This window comes from Epinephelus lanceolatus, chromosome 1 (assembly GCF_041903045.1).
Source record: "Epinephelus lanceolatus isolate andai-2023 chromosome 1, ASM4190304v1, whole genome shotgun sequence".
Lineage (NCBI taxonomy): Eukaryota > Metazoa > Chordata > Actinopteri > Perciformes > Serranidae > Epinephelus > Epinephelus lanceolatus.
In genome coordinates, this window is record NC_135734.1 from 1,326,597 (window position 1) to 1,347,278 (window position 20,682).

Consider the following 20,682-nt stretch of genomic DNA (forward strand, 5'->3'; position numbering starts at 1 on the left):
CTGCCTGCTTCTGTCAGGCTACATAACCAGCACTGCTCACAGTAAACTGCACCGTGGACACTTTAGGGACACTATGGACACTTTATGGACAGCACTATAAGCATTGTTGTCCCCTATGTTGTTGTTTATTTGCACATTCAATATTCACTTTGCACTAAATATGTTCACTTTAATCCATTGCTCACTTTTTATCCACTGCTCATTATTATTATTATTATTATTTATTGCTGTTTCTTGTATTCTTTGTACTTTTTTAAGTTTTTAAATATTTAAAGGGCCAGTGTGTAATATTTGGCATGGTTATTGTCAATCTGAATCTGAATCTGAATATTCTACCCATTAATATGTTTATACAAGTGAATTAAAATAAAATTCGTTTGGTTTTCGTAGACTTATAATTATGCTTTTATATATATATATATAGCAAGGGCCTTGCTTTAGAGAGATCGCCATCTTGCGCCGCCATGTATGTATGGCAGACCGAGCGGACAATCCAGCCAGCCAGAGAACGCGTTTCGCGTGTATAAATGAACCAACGAAGACAGCGGAAGGAAGGAAGAAGGAGGAGGGAACAGCAGAGAGTGTTAGTAGTTCGTCGATAGAGAGTAGTGAAAAGTTTTTTTAGTTATAAAGTTTGCGAATGGACCACACTTACCATGCAACAGGAGAGAATGAACCCAAACCATCATCTGCGAGGAAAAGAAGACGTAACTTCACTCCTTTCCTCCTGGAAAAGCGCCGCAGAGAGTGCATCTGAAACGGGTGTGTTTGTGGACCCAAATGCAGTACCAGGCTCGCAGGAACAGTTGGTAATGACTTTTATTAGCACCACAGCAAACAGGGAATGCAGCAGGCAGAATAAACACAGAATAAAGTTCGTTCTTCAGGCAAGTTGCCCTCACACAGTCTCTGAGGCTCAGATGAGGGAAAGAGATCAAGCTTATGGCAGCCAAAGGTGGCAAGGCAGACGCACCGTAGGCTGAAGCGCCGGCTGATCGTGCTGAGAAGCCGACGAGGAGTGAGCTGAGGCGAGGTCGGGAGCCGGTGGGGGGGTCGTAGCTAGAAGAGCCGTCAGCGAAGGCAGAAGCACTGTTGAGGAGCAGGCAGGAGGGTAGACGAGGCTGGGCGGAGGAGTCGAGAGCAGACGAGCAGGCAGAAACCAGAGACGCTGAAGCAAAGCACGAGGTCGGGGACAGAAGGCAGGTGAGTTTACCGGGAGGCAGACGAGGAGAGCAGGTCGGGGACAGGCAGAGTTGGCACCGGGAGATCAGGCAGGAGAAGAACGCTGGAGAGTCTCGCATAATGCTAAAGAACAATCTGGCAGTGAGTGAAGGTGCTGGAGAGGCTTATATGCAGGGCTGGTTGATGAGCTGCAGCTGTGTAGGCAGGTGAGCAGAGTTGGGCTGATGAGGTGGGCGCGGCTGGCAGGTAGAGTGAAGCAGAGGGAGGGGGAGTGGAAAAACACTGCAGCAGAGTGGCAGGAGACACCCATCACACCCACTTCTCACCCACTCAGCATCAAACACATGGAGTTCCTCATCTGTATGCTCCGGCTCAAACAGGTATGGCTCTGGGTCTGTGTCCGCTACAAGAAACTCTTCAAAATCGCGTTCAAAGTCGTCTATTGCAGCTACTATAGTCCGGAGATATTGCTAGGCTAAATAAACAGCTGAGCTCTGTTTACCGGCTATGCTGTCAGTCAGTGTGCGGGCTGGAGATTGAGCAGAGAGGGGAGGGGGGTCCCCACTTAGTATGGTAAACGAGTATGTGTGTAAAGTTATGAAGTGTGTCTGTTACACCAGAAGAGTCAGAGTTTGGGATGGAGTGGAGTGTTACCGGAGTTTCTGGAGTGCTCAAATAAACGGGCCTTTTTCCCGAACGCTCCTCTGGTCTCCTGCTCGTGAGGGATTCATTACAATATCATAACATGGTTTAGATTTCTAAATAAACATTCACCTCGTCACTAGATAGACCTACTCCTGAAAAACTTGTGCGCAAGGCTTTTTGTCCCTACGAGGCCACCGTCATTTACCCGAGGGGTGAGCAAGTGAGCCCTGCAATCTAGAATTTGACCACTGATGTCACTGTTTCCAACGGTTTTAAACCCATTTTACACACTGGCCCTTTAAATCTTTAATTTGACTCTTTACCCTTGACTGCTGTAACACTGGAATTTCTCAATTGTGCGATCAATAAAGGTGTATCTTATCTCTTTTCTTATCTTAACTGGAATACATCTACGAGACTCAGATCTACGGTCCTGGTAGATCATATCCTGAGTGTCATGTCCGTTGGTCAGGATGTATTGCCATCCTTTTCCAAGCAGGACCTCAGGAACAAACAACATGAGGATGCTGACTTGTCAAGGGTGTTGTTCTATGTTTTTATTTTATTTTATTTATTTAAAAGGAACAATGTACAGCTCAAACATAAATGTCACCATTTGATGCACCATACCAGATTATAGCTTCAAGCTAATTCGCGTCTGTAGTCCCTTGGCAGATCACAGTAAAAAATACAGTACAATAGCAAAACAGATAAAAACAGCATACAAGGACAGACAGAAAATAACAAGCTACTCGCACACACACACACACACACACACACACGATGAGCGAGGTCGCAGGCCTTCGAGGAGAGAGAGAGACCCAGTGAAGCCATGAATGCGTTTAGGCTTTTGAGGCAGTGGGAGAAGTTGGTGGTTTAAGATGGTATACTGTACTGTGTGTCCAAAGATCTGGTCACCAAGAGGAAGAAAAGGCAGTATGTGGTTCCCTTGTCGCTCATAGATGATGCTGTACGTGGATGTCATGATGAAGCGGGCCACCAGGGCCAAGATAGAACCTTCTCTCTTGTGAAACAAAGGTTCTGCTGGTGTTCTATGGAGCCCGATGTGAAGAACTCCGTCAAGTGCTATGCCAGGTGTGTTATGGGCAAGACACCAGAGTTGGATTGAGAGCATCAAAACAACAGCGCCACTGGAATTAGTGTGCATAGACTTTTGGTCTGCTGAAGACTCCAAGAACCGCACTGTCGACGTGTTGGTTGTAACAGACCACTTTACTAAGTTGGCGCATGCCTTCTATTGCCCTGACCAGACTGCCAAGCAGGTGGCACAGAGGTTGTGGGATAGCTTCTTTTGCTATTACGGCTTCCCTGAGAGAATTCACTCAGATCAGGGCACTAATTTTGAGAGTGAATTGATCGCTGCCCTTCTCCAGGTCTCAGGTGTAAAGAAGTCCCACACCACACCCTATCATCTGATGGGTAATTGGTCAGCTGAGCGCTTCAACCGTACACTGGGGAACATGATCAGGACCCTCCCACCGCGCTCAAAGCAGGCCTGGCCCCAAATGTTACACACCTTGACGTTCATGTATAACAGCACCACCCATGAGACAACTGGGTTCCCACCATTCTACCTCATGTTTGGTCGGGTTCCCCGCCTGCCAGTACATGTTCTGTTCAGATCTGTTCTGAGAGATGACAGTGCAGCCCCATTCCCACGGCACAGTGAGGATCTCAGGAGAGATCTTCGTGAAGCCATGGTGCTGGCAGAGAAACATGCAAGTGCTGGACAGAAGCAGCAAGCTGACGTCTACAACAGACGAGTCAAGGGTGCAGTGATCTAGCCCGGTGATAGGGTTCTCTTGGCGAACAAAGGTGAGAGGGGACGCAAAAGTTGGCGGACAGATGGGGTAATGTTGTCTATATAGTCATCAGCTGAGATTCGTAACCCCAGATCAGGCCAGTCAAAAGTTGTCCACCGTAACCTGTTGCTCTGTGTGAACTTCTTCCCAGTCCTTCCCGAGTCTGATGATTCTGCTTCTGTTGTCTCTTCTTGTGCTGCGGATGGGGATACAGCTGTCGATCTCTCCACTGACCATCCCACACAGCCTGACTGTGCCCCTACAATCTCTTCCTGTGACTCAAGTGTGAATGACACTGCAGATCTTTCCGCTGACCAGGTTGCTATGACTGTCGGGGCAGTGGACCATAATGCCCGTACTGAACACTGGGTCTCTCAGATCCCTGTGGCAGCCTCTATTCATGTGCCCAGAGTTCTGGTGCCACTGGAGGAGACCCAAGTGATGGATGATGACACTGTGAATGTGTCTGTGGCTGGTTCATCTCCAGCTGGAGATGTTCCTTCGCCATATCCCCTGTTGATGAACTGAACTGCCCAAGTAGCCCTGAGTGTGTTGGGCCTGATGTATCTCAGAGTGCCTTGTCTGGGTTGTGTCCTGATGGTACTGTTAGGACTAGAGCTGGCCGATTGGTCAGACCTGTCAACAGACTTATCCAGACGATGAATGGTCAGATTCTTCAAAGACAGATAAGCTAAAAACATGGGCAAGTTCCCTTTTTAGTATGAACACAGTGGGTTAAAGTTCTCCCTCATTATTGGTTTTGTTTTTATTTTGATTTTATACCTCTGAGCTGAGCATTTCGGATGGTGAGTCTGATTTTGAATTGAATGTGAAAAGTATATGCAGGCACTTTTCATGTCATCTGTGAAAGGTTTGTGATGAGCGCTGCACTGCCCTCCTGAGTTCTAAACTGAACAGCCCTATGGCTTGACAGAGCACATTGTTGTTGTGTTTTACGTGTGCAATATTTATTTATAGACTTGCTCATGAAACATTGTGGGATTCATTTGGTTTGACTCTAAGAGCTACCATTACTTGACAGTTTCCCAAGTTTTTTATTTTATTTTGGAGGAATATTTTATTTTGGCAGATGTGGTTGGTATAGTTACCGGAAGCCAGCAGCTCATCCCTTATGTTGCTTGGACTTCCATGTTACGGTTTGTAGTGCACACAGCTCCGTGACTTTTATATTTTAATCTGCAATGCACAAATTTCACTGAAAACAAAGTATATGTATATATATAAACAGTTTTGCAACCGTTAGTAAGTTGGTATTGTGCAGTTATTTCTGTGTTTAGACCGAGCGAAGTTGCTAACTTGTTAGCTAGGATTGCGCGATAGTGACAACGTATTGTGCAACTGATGGGGCTTTATTGTGCATGTTGTGCGTCTCTTCTGGTGCAAAGGGGCAGGAGCTGTGTGTGTGTCTGAGGACAACGCCAACCACGCTATTCTGTTGTTTTATCTGTTTACACATGTATGTTTTATATAAAAAAGCAATGTTTTAATTAATCATTTTATTTATTAGTTTATTTATTGGTAAGAGCCTTTGCACATGATTTTGTATTTTATTTTTTTTTATATTAATTCATTGTTATATTGTGTTTGGGAAAAAAATACTTAAAAAACAGGTTCATGGCTAAAAATAGTTGGTGCTGTGAGAAAAATATTTCATGATTTCATGTCATGTTAAAAAAGATAACTCATATTTATGTAAAAACTATACAATCACATTGAGTGTCATAATCACGCCCTTTTGCTGCTTGGACTTCCATATTACAGGGCAGGAGTTGTGTGTGTGTGTGAGGACAACGCCAACCACACTATTGTGTTGTTTTATCTGTTTACACAGAGGATGACAATTAAATGCTGTGAACCTGATCAAAGCCAGTCTCATCATTCTGCTGGAGTGAGTCAGAACATGAGGGATTACACATGCATGGTATTCAAAGAGAGACTCATAAGAGATACTGAGTCAGAATATAACAATGCTTACAGCATTTCACATCTGAAAGCATTTGAGAGATAATTCTAAATTATTTTCAATGTGGACCCTTTTTTCCATGAGTATTCAAATTTCAGAAGTCAGCATTTTCGTGTATAGTTTTAATATTACCACAATTTGTTTAGCTCTGAATAGCAGTTAATTGTGTTGTATATATTACATCACACCTGCAACATATATTATATGGGTATATTATTTGCATGTATGGCTGCACACTATGCAACCATAAATAAGTAGTGTGTATTTTATGTACATGTACAGTATGTGTGTATTTTAAATACATAAAAATCTACTTTTTTACATTTAAAATTTGACATTTGTCAGTTTAAAGTTTAGATGATGTCTGGAAAGAAGACAGTTATTGTGAATTATATTTGAATAGAGCTCCAAAATTCATATTTGGTTTATTTGTGCATTAAAGAGCATAAGAGCATTTATATACATATATAAATATATATAATATATAAATATATTCAAACTGGACATGAAAAAAGGCCAGTACTGACCAGACTTAAATAATAATAATAATAATAATAATAATAATAATAGTAATGAAGCTGTCTTTTAATTTGCCACATTCTCTAAACTACAAAACATCAGACAGTTTAAGAGAGATATATACCAGGTGACTGTGTATTTGAGTGCAGGGTCGTAGTTCGGCAGACACTGTATGAAGAAGGCTTCTTCAGCATGAGGCCCAGTATGCTCATCCTCCAGATAGCCTCTCAGTAGCCCATTAGTTGTGTTCCCTTTATCCACCAGGTAACACAGGAAGGTCTTGTTGCGGCCTGAGGAATATTCCACATTTTTAAACTGGAACTTAAAGGCAAAGGGATCAATCCGGTCCCTGTGTAAAACAGATAAAAATAAAAGAGACAGTGATGTGTCAGTTTTCATTTTCTGACATGATTTGGGACTATTTCGTTTATCTTTTTTTATGCATCTGTTCCGGTGATAGCCGGGGCCAATGGCATTATGTTTTTGGGTTGTCCTTCTGTCCTATTCTTGTGAACGTGATATCTCAAGAATGCCTTGGAGGAATTTCTTTAAATTTGGCACAAACATCCACTTGGACTCATTAATAAAGTGACTAGGTTTTGATGGTCATAGGTCAAAGGTCAAAGTCACTCTGACCATGTCTGTCTCATTCTTGAGAATGTGATATCTCAAGAACACCTTGAGGGAATTTTATTCAAATTTGACACAAACATCCACTTGGACTCAGTGATGAACTCTGTTATGTCCCCGGTCAAGGGGAACCTAGACATAACATAATGTGACTCCCTCACTCTTCCCACTCTCAAGAAAGGCCAGTTACACAGCACTTTAAACAATAAAAAAAGCATGAGGGATGTGCTACAACCCAGGTTTTACGAGTGAAGAACGAGAGTTCTTACTCATGCTACCAAGCTGCGATCAACAGTGCTGCTGAATAAATTTTATTTATAAAAACCTTAACACCACCCAAGTTACATCTTGGCCAGTGTGGCAGGTGATAGGCTCTCTCCCTATGACGAGCCTGGGCCCGTCCCCGCAGCTATAATAGACACGGCTCGCCTGCCACTGTCAGCTGCCGATTGCAGCTTATTCAGCCCGCACCCATATGGCGGGACAGCAAGGTTGAATTAGTAAGAACTCTTGTTCTTCACTCGTAAAACCTGGGTTGTAGCACAACCCTCATGGTTTACTTCATTTCGAACTCGAGTTCTTACTCAAACTACAACACATACCACCACCCTTGCTGGCCATAAAGACGATACTGACATGCGTATCCCTTCTGGGCTAAGGAGGAATTAACATGGGAAACCATGGCTACTCGCGATAAGTTATCCCATATAATATACACCAGTATGCTAATGAGGCCAAAACGTTTCACTGTCTGGCTGCAGACAATACCACGAGCACAAAGGACGCATTGGACACATCCAGACTATAATATCTTACAAAAGTGTGCGGAGTCGACCATGAGGCAGCCGCACACATGTCCTCCACAGAAACACCGCACAAAAGCACCCATGAAGTAGAAACACTCTGTGTTGAATGAGCCTTCAGGCCCTCTGGGGGGGTCCTTCCCCAAAGAGGAATAGGCTAATGTTATGGCCTCCACCATCCAGTGAGACAGATGCTCTCTGGATAGGGCCATTCCACGGGACTGGGACCCGTAACATACAAACAGCTGGTTAGAACGGCGCAGCGCGCGCGTCCTCTCCAAATATGCCAAGAGCACGCGGACCAGGCACAGTCTATGTAAGTGCTCCTCTTCTGTTGATGCGAAAGGAGGGGGGCAAAATGCCACCAAGTCCACAACCACAGATCTGAAACCAGCCTCAATACTTTTCGGCTGGTATGCAGGGTTAGGCAACAGCGTGACGCGCTGCTTATCTGCCGAAAAAGCCATACATGATTGTTGCACTGACAAGGCAATCAAATCACTGACTCTCTTCGCTGTAGACAGGGCTAGTAATAGTGCCGTCTTCAGGGATAGAAATTTCAAATCGGTCATGTCAACAGGTTCAAATGGAGGCCCTGAGAGCCCCTCCAGAGCCCCTCACTTAATCCCACCTGGGTAAAACACATCTTACAGGTGGCCGCAAGCGTCGAGCGCCTTTCATGAATGAGATGCCAAAGAGTGGCAACCTACTGATTTTCCGTAAATATACATATGGCAAGCAGAAATTGCAGCCAAGTAGACCTTTAGGGAGGAGGAAGACGAGCCTTTGTCTAACAAGCTCTGGAGGAAGATCCCTATACTGCAGCTCAGCAGATCCTCATTATGCGCTGCACACCAGCGCGTAAAAACTTGCCATTTATATGTATACAGAGAACAGGTAGATGGAGCCCTGGCACTCTGTATAGTCTCCACTACTGCTAGAGGCAAACCTTCACCTAGCAGACGCTCCCGTTCAGGAACCAAGCCACCAGCTTCCACTTGTGAGGGGATAGGTGGAAAATTTCTCCTCCCTCCTGGGTTAGGAGATCCGTGCACACTGGTAGCGGCCACGGAGTCGTCCACGAACCACATCTGTGATGGCCAATACAGCGGCACCAGGATGATCTGCAACCTGCCTTCCCTCACCCTGTCCAAAACCTGTTGGAGCAGCGGGACCGGGGGGAACACGTACAGCCTTTCTCTTGGCCACGGGTGTGGTAGAGCGCCGTGCCCTAACAGGGGATCGTCGCTGTGAATGGAGAACCACAGTGGGCAGTCTGTTGCAAGCCGCGATGCGAACAGATCAACGCGGGCTTGGTCGAACCGAGTCCAAATTTCCTCCACCACCTGCGGGTGCAAATGTGTGCCGCTGATAGGGACAGCAGATGTCTGTGCGCCCACAAGTGTATCTGAGATGCCACTTGGTTCTGGGCTGAGGAGCGGACTCCGTGCTGTCAGTATATGTACGCGATTGTGGCAGTGTTGTCCGACCGTATCAACACATGCTGACCCCCATCCAGTCCGTGAAGCATGCCAGAGCCCGGCGGCCTGCTTTCAGCTCTAGCATGTTTATGTGACGCCTTTCCTGCACTCCCCACGGCCCGTTTGCTGCACGGCCGTCGCACATCGCGCCCCACCCCCACAGAGATGCGTCGGTCTTTATAACAACCCTGAGAGACACTGGACCCAGACGGATGCCAGCTGAGAGCAGGTGTGGGTCCACCCATGCCTTTAGGGTTTGACGGCACCGCGGTGTAATCATAAGCCTACGGTGACTGTCCCTTACTGGATTTACGCGTTGATTGGTGCACTCGTATGGACTGAGAATTCAGCTCCAGCCCCAAGAAAGTTGTCACTTGTTTGGGCACGAGGCCGCTTTTCTTCCAGTTTATGAGGAAGCCCAGTGTTTGGAGGTGATCTGTCTCCGTTTTGGTGTGCGTAGTGGCGAAGCCCCTTGACTCGTTATCGAGATAACAGTAGATTCGTATTCCCTTCTCCCGGAGGGGGGGGGCAATGCCGCATTTACGCATGCAGTGAATGTCCGGGGGCTCAGGGACAGACCGAAGGGGAGGACACAAAATTCATAGGCTTTGTTTTGAAAAGCAAACCTCAGATATTTCCTGTGCCTCTCCACAATGGGGACGTGAAAGAATGCATCTTTCAGATCCACCGAAGTAAAATAGTCCACCCGTCTGATTGTTCTGAATAGACTGTGTTGTGTCAACATACAGAAAGGCATTTTCCTCAATGGTTTGTTCAAGATTCTCAAGTCCAAAATTGGCCGTTTCGATCTGACTGCGAGCAAACTGCAAGGCATAGCCCCTCTCTAGGGTGCTGAGAACCCACGGGAAGGGATGGCAGCCTGTCGGAGAGTGCCGGTCTCTTGCCACAAGGGGGCAGTGCTGTCTCTCTTTTGGGACAGACCTGCTGTGCCTCAGCAGGTCTGTCCCAAAAGAGTCAACAGGTCTGCTGCCGACTGGCTGTCTGCCGGTGTGGATGCAGTCTGTAATATTGCTTGACAAGGTCCCCGCCATGCAGCTGGCTTTGGGCTCATTTGTGTTTGCTTTAATCAATCAATCAATCAATCAATTTTATTTATAAAGCCCAATATCACAAATCACAATTTGCCTCACAGCGCTTTACAGCATACGACATCCCTCTGTCCATAGGACCCTCACAGCGGATAAGGAAAAACTCCCCCAAAAAACCCTTTAACGGGGAAAAAAAATGGTAGAAACCTCAGGAAGAGTAACTGAGGAGGGATCCCTCTTCCAGGACGGACAGACGTGCAATAGATGTCGTACAGAAGAGATCAACATAATAAATTAACAGTAATCCGTATGACACAATGAGACAGAGAGAGAGAGACAGAGAGAGAAAGAGAGACAGAGAGAGATGCAGGACAGACGATAATGTTAATAGCTTACAACAAACATTAATGAAAGTAATCATATTATAATTATGTTTCTGGCTATTGTGGTACAATATGTTGAAAATAAATATTAACATCTGATAGTATATGTATGTGACAATAATCATATGTGTATAATAACAGTAGAAGTATGACTAATAATAACAGCAGCAGCAGGAGGCATGTGGCAGGACCACGGCAGCAGCACAACCACACACGTCACACTATCCAGGCACTGCTGTGATAGAAGTTAACCTGCGAGACAGTGGAATGGCTCTGGAGAAGAAGCCGAGTTAGTGACATGCAGTATGGCTGAGTTAGCAAGATGCAGGACATGAGAGAGAGAGAGAGAAGGAGAGATGGTGCCCGGTGTATTATAGGAGGTCCACCGGCAGACTAGGCCTAAGTCAGCCTAACTAGGGGCTGGTACAAGGCAAGCCTGGGCCGGCCCTAACTATAAGCTTTATCAAAGTGGAAAGTCTTAAGTCTAGTCTTAAATGTGGAGATGGTGTCTGCCTCCCGGACTGCAACAGGAAGATGATTCCACAGGAGAGGAGCCTGATAGCTGAAGGCTCTGGCTCCTGATCTACTTTTGGAGACTTTAGGGACCATGAGAAACCCTGCATTCTCAGAGCGCAGTGTTCTGGTGGGATAATATGGCACTATGAGCTCTCTAAGATATGACGGAGCTTGACCATTTAGAGCTTTATAAGTTAACAGTAGGATTTTAAATTCAATTCTGGATTTTACAGGGAGCCAGTGCAGAGAAGCTAAAACTGGAGAAATATGATCTTGTTTCTTAGTTCCTGTTAGTACACGTGCTGCTGCATTCTGGAATTAGCGGGAGAGTTTTTAAAGACTTATTAAAGCTACCTGATAATAGGGAGTTACAGTAATCCAGCCTTGAGGTAACAAAAGCGTGGATCAATTTTTCTGCATCTTTTCGGGTCAGGATAGGCCTAATTTTCGCAATATTATGCAGATGAAAAAATGCAGTCCCTGAGGTTTGTGAGAATTGAAAGACAAATCTTGATCGAATATTACTCCGAGGTTTCTTATGGTAGTGCTAGAGACCAGAGCAATGCCATCTAGAGAAACTATGTCATCAGATAATGAGTCTCTGAGTTGTTTGGGGCCAAGAACAATAACTTCAGGTTTTTTTTCATCTGCGTAATATTGCAAAAATTAGCCCAAGCCTGTCCCAAAAAGAAGCCGAAATATTGGTCCACGCTTTTGTTACCTCTAGGCTGGATTACTATAATTCCCTATTATCAGGTAGCTCTAATAAGTCTTTCAAAAGTCTCCAGCTAATCCAGAACGCAGCGGCACGTGTACTAACAGGAACTAAGAAATTAAATCACATTTCTCCTGTTTTAGCTTCTCTGCACTGGCTCCCTGTAAAATCCAGAATTGAATTTAAAATCCTACTGTTAACTTACAAAGCTCAAAATGGTCAGGCTCTGTCATATCTTAGAGAGCTCATAGTGCCCTATCATCCCACCAGAACACTGCGCTCTGAGAATGCAGGGTTACTCGTGGTTTCTGAAGTCTCCAAAAGTAGAACAGAAGCCAGAGCCTTCAGCTATCAGGCTTCTCTTCTGTGGAATCATCTTCCTGTTGCAGTCTGGGAGGCAGACACCATCTCCACATTTAAGACTAGACTTAAGACTTTCCTTTTTGATAAAGCTTATAGATAGGGCTGGCTCAGGCTTGTTTTGGACCAGCCCCTAGTTAGACATAGGCCTAGTCTGCTGGGGGACCTCCTATAATACACCGGGCACCTTCTCTCCTTCTCTCTCTGTCCTTTGCTAACATTCATGTCCTGTTACTGCATCTCGCTAACTCAGCTCTACTGCATGTCACTAACTCGGCTCCCTCCCCTCAGCCTTTGTGCTCCAATGTTTATTTGCTTATTTGTTTATGGATCCCCATTAGCTGATGCCTGGATGAACAGCTAGTCTTCCTGGGGTCCATAGTCATAAAACCCATAACATAATACAAAAAGTATACAAACAAGAGTACATAATTGAAAAATAATAAAATAGAGTATATTAAAAAAGAGAAAAGACAAAAGCAGAGAAAATAAATGACAGACTTACAACAAATGAATTAACTCAAATAATTAGATCGCAAGTGTATTTTCAGTTTTCTCTTGAAACAATTCCTGTCTCTGTTTCTGTGAATATATCTTGGGAGTAGATTCCATAAACTTGTGGCTCTATACAAAACTGATTTCCTCAAGAAATTGGATTTTAGGATGTGGCAGAATTATATGCTCATTGCTGGCAGCTCTTGTGGAGTGTTAATGAATTTCATTGGTGTAGATTATCTTTTGAGCAAGAAATTGTGGAGATCGTTTTTTCACAACACTATAAAACTTAACCAATAAATTCATTAAAATTCTTTTCTCGACATAGAGCCAACCCAAATTGTAATGCATATCAATTGTACTCGTCAAAGGGGGACAGTTGAGACCAGATAACCGAGCAATAATCCAGGTGACACAAAACCAGAGAACGAACTGTTTGACAGAGCAGTGATGAAGGAATAAGAGGTGCACATTTCCTGACAATTGCAACTGCTCTACCCATCTTCAGAACAATCTTATTTACATGTTCAGACCAAGACAAAGTGTTATCAAGCCAGAGACCCAGTAGCTTTGCCTTACTTACATATTGAATCGGTTGACCATCTATTTGTAAATTCAGAATTGGATTCTTTGCCATATTATAATTAGATCCAAATATTATAAGCACCGTCTTTGATATGTTACGTTTGAGTTTGTTCGTTTCTATCCAATTAAAGATGACATTAAGTTCTGATGATAGGGTATGATTCAGTTCATCACAAGAAGGTGAAGCATAGTACATGGTGCAATCATCTGCATACATAGTCAAATCACACTTATTTAAAACAAGTGGGAGATCACTGGTACCATCGAGAAGAGGAGTGGCCCAAGGCAACTACCTTGTGGAAGTCCACGTTCAAGTGTCTACTGTCTGAAAAAGTGCCATTAAAAAATACTTTTTGTGTTCTGTTTAACAAGTAACTACTAACCCACATAAGAGTGGATGCTTTAAAACCATAGTGATCAAGCTTCTTAATTAACAGATCATGATCCACCAGATCAAAGGCAGCACTAAAATCAATTAATACTGCACCAACAAGCACTGAATTATCCATGGCTGTTAGCCAATTGTCATTCATTTGTATCAATGCCGTACAGGTAGAATAACCGACCCTGTATGCATGTTGGTGATTAGAAATTAAGTTATTGTTTAAAAAGTAACTCTGGATCTTTTCTAACAGTTTACTAAGAACAGGCAAGATGGTAATAGGCCTACTGTTGGGACCACTAAACGTACATTTAGCATCTTTGATCAGAGGAATTATTTTATCTATTTTCCACAATTTGGGACATGTGCCACTGATTAAGCATCGATTGAAGATATGACAAACTGCTGAAGAAATATGCAAAGCAGAGATCTTCAGCAGTTTACTATCCAGAAAGTCAGTGCCGGCTGATTTGTTTTCCAGTAAGGATTTTAACATTTTTTCAACAGTTACAACATCAACCTGCTGGAATTCAAAAGCGCAGTTTTTACCATTCATGATATGTTTTCTAATGAGCTCCTCTGAAATAGAAACTCCCGTATTACCCATTTTATCTCTGATTCTAGACACCTTGTTAATGAAATAGTCATTGAAATAATTTGCAATATGCAAAGGTTTAGTTAAATAAACACCTTCAGATTCAATAAAAGAACTAACAGACTTTTTCCTACCCATGATTTCATTCAGAACATTCCATAGTTTCTTACTATCTTGACCACTATCAGCAATTCTCCTCTGATAATAAGCTCTTTTGCTAACTCTATTTATCTTAGTGACATTATTTCTCAACTTGCAGTAGTGCCTCCAGTCTTCAGTGGAACCAGTTAGGATAGCAATCTTCTTAGCTTTATCTCTTTGCACCATTAATTCTTTTAATGATTTATTAATCCAAGGGGCATTAATTGTATTTGTTGTAAATTTCACCACTGGTGCATGTTTGTTAGCAATCGCCATAAAATAATTAATGAATGTATTCAGAGAGAGCTCCGCATCATCAATAGGGCATACATTAGTCAACTGTATATTTTCAAGGTCAACAAGAAATGTGTTTTCATTAAAATGTTTAAAATTTCTAGTAAGGACAACTTTAGCACCTGCCTTAGGCAATTTGGTCCTCCTGGAGAATGCCACAAAGTTGGGAACTGCCCATTGGTTCGACAGCCCATTGGTTCGACATCCCATTGTTCTGACCATATTAAACTCATTGTTCCGAAGTCCGTTCCGAAATCATCATGATGCCCTGTGGTTAAGGTCTGGTTAGGTTTAGGCACAAAAACCACTTGGTTAGGGTCAGGAAAAGATCATGGTGTGGGTTAAAATGAAAAAGAAAGTGACAAACACATAAGCCGTGAGCCTGCTCTGCCTCAAGCCGGTCGCGGCGCACCATACGCCCGCCGCGAGCCATTCAGCACTGCGGACAGTCGGACTAATGGGATGTCGAACCAATGGGCTGTCGAACCAATGACATGGACCCCACAAAGTTATGGTCGCTGAAACCTACTGGCACTGAAACAGGTCTGGAGCACAGCTCAGAGTTGTTACTGTAAATATGATCTATGCATGTTGAGGAAATAACACCATTTAGATTCACAGATACTCTAGTAGCTTGAGATATTAGCTGTGTTAATCCACAGGTGTCAGCCATTGAGCTAAGTTTACTTTTCAGGGAACAAATCTCAGAAAGCCAGTCAATGTTAAAATCTCCAAGCAAGTATATTTCTCTATTTTCTTCTGTAATATGGTCCATCATTTCACACAAAGTATTGAGATATTCCACATTAGAGTTAGGAGCTCTATAACAACAGCAACTAGAAAAGGTTTTAAATGTGGCAGATGGATTTGAATCCATATAGCTTCAATGGCTACGGTTACATGATAGCTTCTCATTCGGAATGAAATAAATCCGAATGAAATCATTCAGAATTAAAGTCTTTCCAGGTAGTTTACATGGGAAATATTCATTCCGAATGAGGGTTTACATGGGAGATCAGTTCAATCGCCTTTATTCAGGTCTGCGCAATGTTTGGGGCAGGGAAGGTTTCTGATTGGATAGGGGGTGGGGCGGATGTTACGTGTTTACGTTTACCGGAAGAAAACACTGTATAGTCCTCGCTCCAGATAACAAGATGCTTGAGGATGCCATTCTTAGTGCTTTTTTCGGGCTTGTTTTGCTTATATTCTTGAAGCAGCACGACAACAACCTTGTTCTGCTAATGCTTCGTCTGTTGAGGAGGAGAAGGGAGGTAGAAGGTCGAAGAAGGGAGATAGAAGACCGTGCTGTGGCGAATGGAAACCGGTGAGTGCAACAAGTCCGACTGCTCTATCTCAGCCTGTTGCTATGCAGCCCATTGCTATGCGCGCTATATACGTCATCGTGCCAGAAGGGCAAGGAAACGAGCATGCGCAGAAAGACCGGAATGAATTTAAAGAGGAATGAGTGTATACATGCACACAAAATTCTTTCATTCGGAATGACAAACGGAATAAACCACCCCCTTTAATCGGAATTAATTTTTAATCGGAATGACCGTTTTTCATTTGGAATGACTGTTTACATGACCACTTTTAATTGGAATGGCCTTTCATTCCGATTAAAAGTGGAATTAAACTGTGCATGTAAACGTACTGAATGTTATCCTTAATGAGATCATACCTGACTTTACAAAGAAAATGATATTGCGTGTATATTGCTCCTCCACCTCCAAATTTATTTCTATCATTCCTGTATATGGAATAACTATTGATGATCAACTCTGAGTCTTGAAAATAATTATCTAGATGTGTTTCTGAGACAGCAAGAATGTCGACTTTGTTTAGTTGCAGAAATACAGAGTTCATGGATTTTATTCCTGAGACTACAAATATTAATACGTGCAAAAGTCAAACCCTTAGGTAGATTGTTGTTGATTGATTGTGTATGTAAAACAGAAAGGATGAACTTTGGCAGGTATACCTATTAGATGTTCATGTTTCCAGGTGGCTTTGGGGTGCTGTTGCGTGGGCAAATTATTAGTTTGTCATGTCTCAAATAGGCAATTTCGCCTCTATCACGTGCTTCTCTCATTTTGGGGAGCAGTTCCTTTCTTTTCAAATGGACTGCTTCCGTGAAATTTTCGTTGATGTAGATCCTAGATCCTTTCAAATTTTTGGCTCTTCCCAAAACATCTGATTTATCCTTATATCTCAGAAATTTTACCACAATGGATCTGGGTCTGTTGCTACCAGCTACTGGTTTCCCAGTGCGGTGGGCTCTTTCAATTTCAATCTCCTTCTTTAGAAGAAGCTTATCCACAAGGACATTTTTAATCATTCCCTCTGTATCAACCCAGGTCTCCCCAGGCTGCTCTGGAATACCGTCAAATACCAGATTGCTCCTACGTGAGTGACCTTCTAGGTACTCCATTTTATCTGAAACAGTGAGCAGGCTGTCACAAATCTTCATAATGTCAGCTTGCATGGAGTTACAATGTTCAGTCTGCTTAATGTTTTGGGTCTTGATATCGTCCACTTCCTTCTGTGTAAATTGAATGCTCGTTTTAATTTCTTGCACTTCCCGTGTGATTGTATCTAGTCTAGAGTTAGTGGAGTCTAAAATGATTGTTACAAAACTTTTAAAGTTCTCCTGTTGCTGCTGTAGAAGTGCTGAATACATGTCTTTCTGCTGCTACAGCATCTCTTTTACCTGAGCCAGCGAGACGACATCTTCATCTGATTTCTCATCTCTCAAGTCAGCTTGTGTTTTGCTTGGACCCATTTTTGAGAGTGCAGCAGGGTCTGGTGGTGGTTGCAGTAGGGCCTGGTGGAGAGTGCAGCAGGGCCTGATATTGGCTGCAGCAGGGCCTGGTGGAGAGTGCAGCAAGGCCTGATGTTGGCTGCAGCAGGGCCTGGTGGAGAGTGCAGCAGGGCCTGAGGGAGAATGCAGCTGGGCCTGGTGGAGAGTGCAACTGGGCCTGGTGGAAAATGCAGCAGGGCCAGGTGGAGAATGCAGCAAGGCCTGGTAGTGGGTGCTAGGCCTGGCTGCTGGAGCAGCTGAATAGGCTCAAGCTGGTTCACAGGAGAGAGCAGGCCGATGCCAAAGCAATCCTCAAAGTATCAAGGGTGGGAAAAATCATTCATATGTTTTTGTCTGATTCTCCCATTTGTTGGACAATTAAAAGTATTTCATGCCAAAAATTAAAGCTTTCAAGACTTAGAAATGTTAAAAAATAGTTAAAACACAATGGAAGGTCAGGAGCACACATACACTGCACTATAGTGAAGCTATCAAGCCATTGGCAAGTTGTGTGTTACAGGTTCCTGTGTCTGTCTCGCAGGTTAACTCGTATCGCAGCTGTGCCCGTATGGTGTGACTTGGTTGTGCTGATGCCTGATGCCTCCTACTGCTGCTGTTATTATACACATATGATTACTGTCACATACATATACTATTATATATGAATATATACTTACAACACATGGAAAATAAGCCAACAGTTCACAAAGAGACAAACCAGGCATACATTTAAGTACTCATACTGCCATCTACTGGTGGAGAGTCAGCTTAACCTACTTCCACTCTGTTTCGCTCAGGCAACAGCGCATTAAGGTGGAAACACAGTTAAATACCACTGCTACCAGTAACAACTCTGCACACACAGTAATTGCTGGTAATTGTTGGTTAAACTATATTGCCAACTGTATTGCACCAAAAAATGCAAATCATTAATATAAGACTTTACTCATGCTGTGTAGATGAATCAAATGCACAATATTAATCTACATGTAATCAATCCCTGTTTCCATCAGCCCATTTTTTTGGTGTATTTATTTACTTATTAATTTGTCTGATTGATTAATTTATATTAATGTATTTTTCCTCAGATGTTACTCTAGTATGTGCTCGCATAACGTTAACGTTATAGAATGGCTAAAGGGTACACGGACCTGGACCGTGTACCTTTATATTTCGTTTTAACCAGATAACGGGAAAACGGAAATACCATGGTTTTTCATTTTTACGCTTTAAACAAAAAAAACTACAAATGACAAAACAGAGCTGTTTTTCCATTTTTGTTGTCTAAATCAAAAAAACGAGAAAAACTCAAATAAAACTCAAATAAAATTCAAATAACGGTCCGATTTTGGTTTCTTCCCATGCCTGTTTGCATCTTTCCTCTTGAAAAGAAAGTGAAGAAAAGTAAGACAGGTGAGCTTCCTGGTTGTCCAAGTAAATATGGGCCTTTCAAAATAAAAGCCAAGAGAATACAATAGCCATTCTATAACATTAACGTTATGCGAGCACATACCACGATAACATCTGAGGAAAATACATTAATATAAATTAATCAATCAGACAAATTAATAAGTAAATAAATACACCAAAAAAATGGACTGATGGAAACAGGGATTGGTTACATGTAGATTAATGCTGTGCATTTGATTCATCTACACAGCATGAGTAAAGTCTTAGATTAATGATTTGCATTTTTTGGTGCAGGCTGTTCGGTCTAAAGAATGATTTACAGGACTGCAGAAATAGGATACAGTAACATAAGCTGGCAGCTCTATCCGGTCCTCTGTCATCTTTGCCAAGGCCGTCGCAACCGGACAGGCAAACTAGGCAATTGCCTAGGGCCCCGAGCTGGAAGGGGCCCCCCAGAGACGGCTGACATTGGTCCATATCAATGACAATATGAATGGAGCCCCTATAGACACTGCAGCAACGACAACACGTCAGAATCCCCCCTAATGGGGCCCCCCTACTTGCTGCTGCTTGCAAGTGGCGAGAGGGGGCCTCCAGGAACTGCTGACATTTGGTCTGTAATCAACAACACAACTTGAAACCCCCTTAGAGACACTGCAACGATGACACGTCGGAGACTTCCCTAATGGGGCCCCTACAGCTGACTGAGCTGACTTGCTGCTGCTGCTGCCGGTGCTGTGCAGGCTGCGGCAAAATGAAGCGAACGTATCCCTCAGGGCACGCTAAAAGAAAAAAAAAAGCAAGAGGAGGATGAAAAGAAAAAACTAGACAGTGGTAAGTGAGAATGTGTTACAAGTAGTTATTGCCACATGCCACTTTGTCCCAGTCCCACCAAGCATCAGAAAAGTTTAATGTTCAATGCACAACATGACAACAACAACAGCTAGCTAACATTAGTTACGCCAGGGCCACACTGCCTGCGAAGCGCACCGAAATTCTCGCGCGAGCTGGAGCACCTCTGTTCACATCAGATGCGCATTTCTCCGCGCCGGTCGACAAGCGATTCTGCTCCCAGCTGTTGTTTTTCCATCATGGGTAACTGCCCGGCTTGACACATTCACTCGCGGCTCACGCAGAAAATAGACCAGACGCCGAAATGGTCGCTGCAGGGCTGGCGGCGGAGCTGTGCGGCGTGGCCGCTGTGGATGACACAATCGGTTAACATGGGCACCGAAAGGAAACTGGCTTCACTTCTCGGCGCTTCGAGGCTATTTGCGGCGCTTCCGTGGGCGGTGTGGCCCTGGCGTTAGACAGTGAGTGGACCAGCTTGAAGCTTCTAAACTCTTGAAACATATCTGTTTGTTTGTTTGTTTGAACAGAAGAGGTGTATTATATATCATTAGCTGTGTTGCCATAGTTGTGTACACAGAACACTGTACCTGCAATAAGTTAGTGCCAACGACAATGTTAATTTCTCCCATTAGTAATGCATTTGTTGTCAAATGCTAACATTAATGAAACCGACATCAATTCTGCTGTCAGTAGAACATCTTATTCTGTCCAAACTGTAACTAATTTGTATTTAGAAGAGGAAGATATTATGTTAACATGAAGCATTGAAGTTGTTACTGTTGTTCATTAATTATTTCATACATATCTTAAATGTTGAGTGTTTGTGAAGCACATACACACAGTTCTGTACTTGGATGAAAATATTAAAGCAAACTCACCAAATATAATTGAGCTCTTTTTTTTTCTCAAGGTGCTTTGTTGAAATATTTTGGTCCACAACAACAGCATACCGCTACAGTTGCCTCAACAGATGAAGGTAGAAGGAAGCTATTCTAAGTTTACAGTGACTTAAGAAATAAGAATAACTAAGAATAAGAA

General features: G+C 43.3%; 1 protein-coding gene across 1 annotated transcript in view; it reads right to left on the reverse strand.

Moving 5' to 3' along the window:
- Positions 1 to 20,682, reverse strand: part of apobec2a (apolipoprotein B mRNA editing enzyme, catalytic polypeptide-like 2a) — a 95,166-nt gene that overhangs the window by 22,167 nt on the left and 52,317 nt on the right. Inside the window, exon 2 of the mRNA XM_033632901.2 lies at positions 6,278 to 6,502. Within this exon, the coding sequence (XP_033488792.1) occupies positions 6,278 to 6,502 (225 nt within the window). The remainder of the gene's footprint in view (positions 1 to 6,277; positions 6,503 to 20,682) is intronic.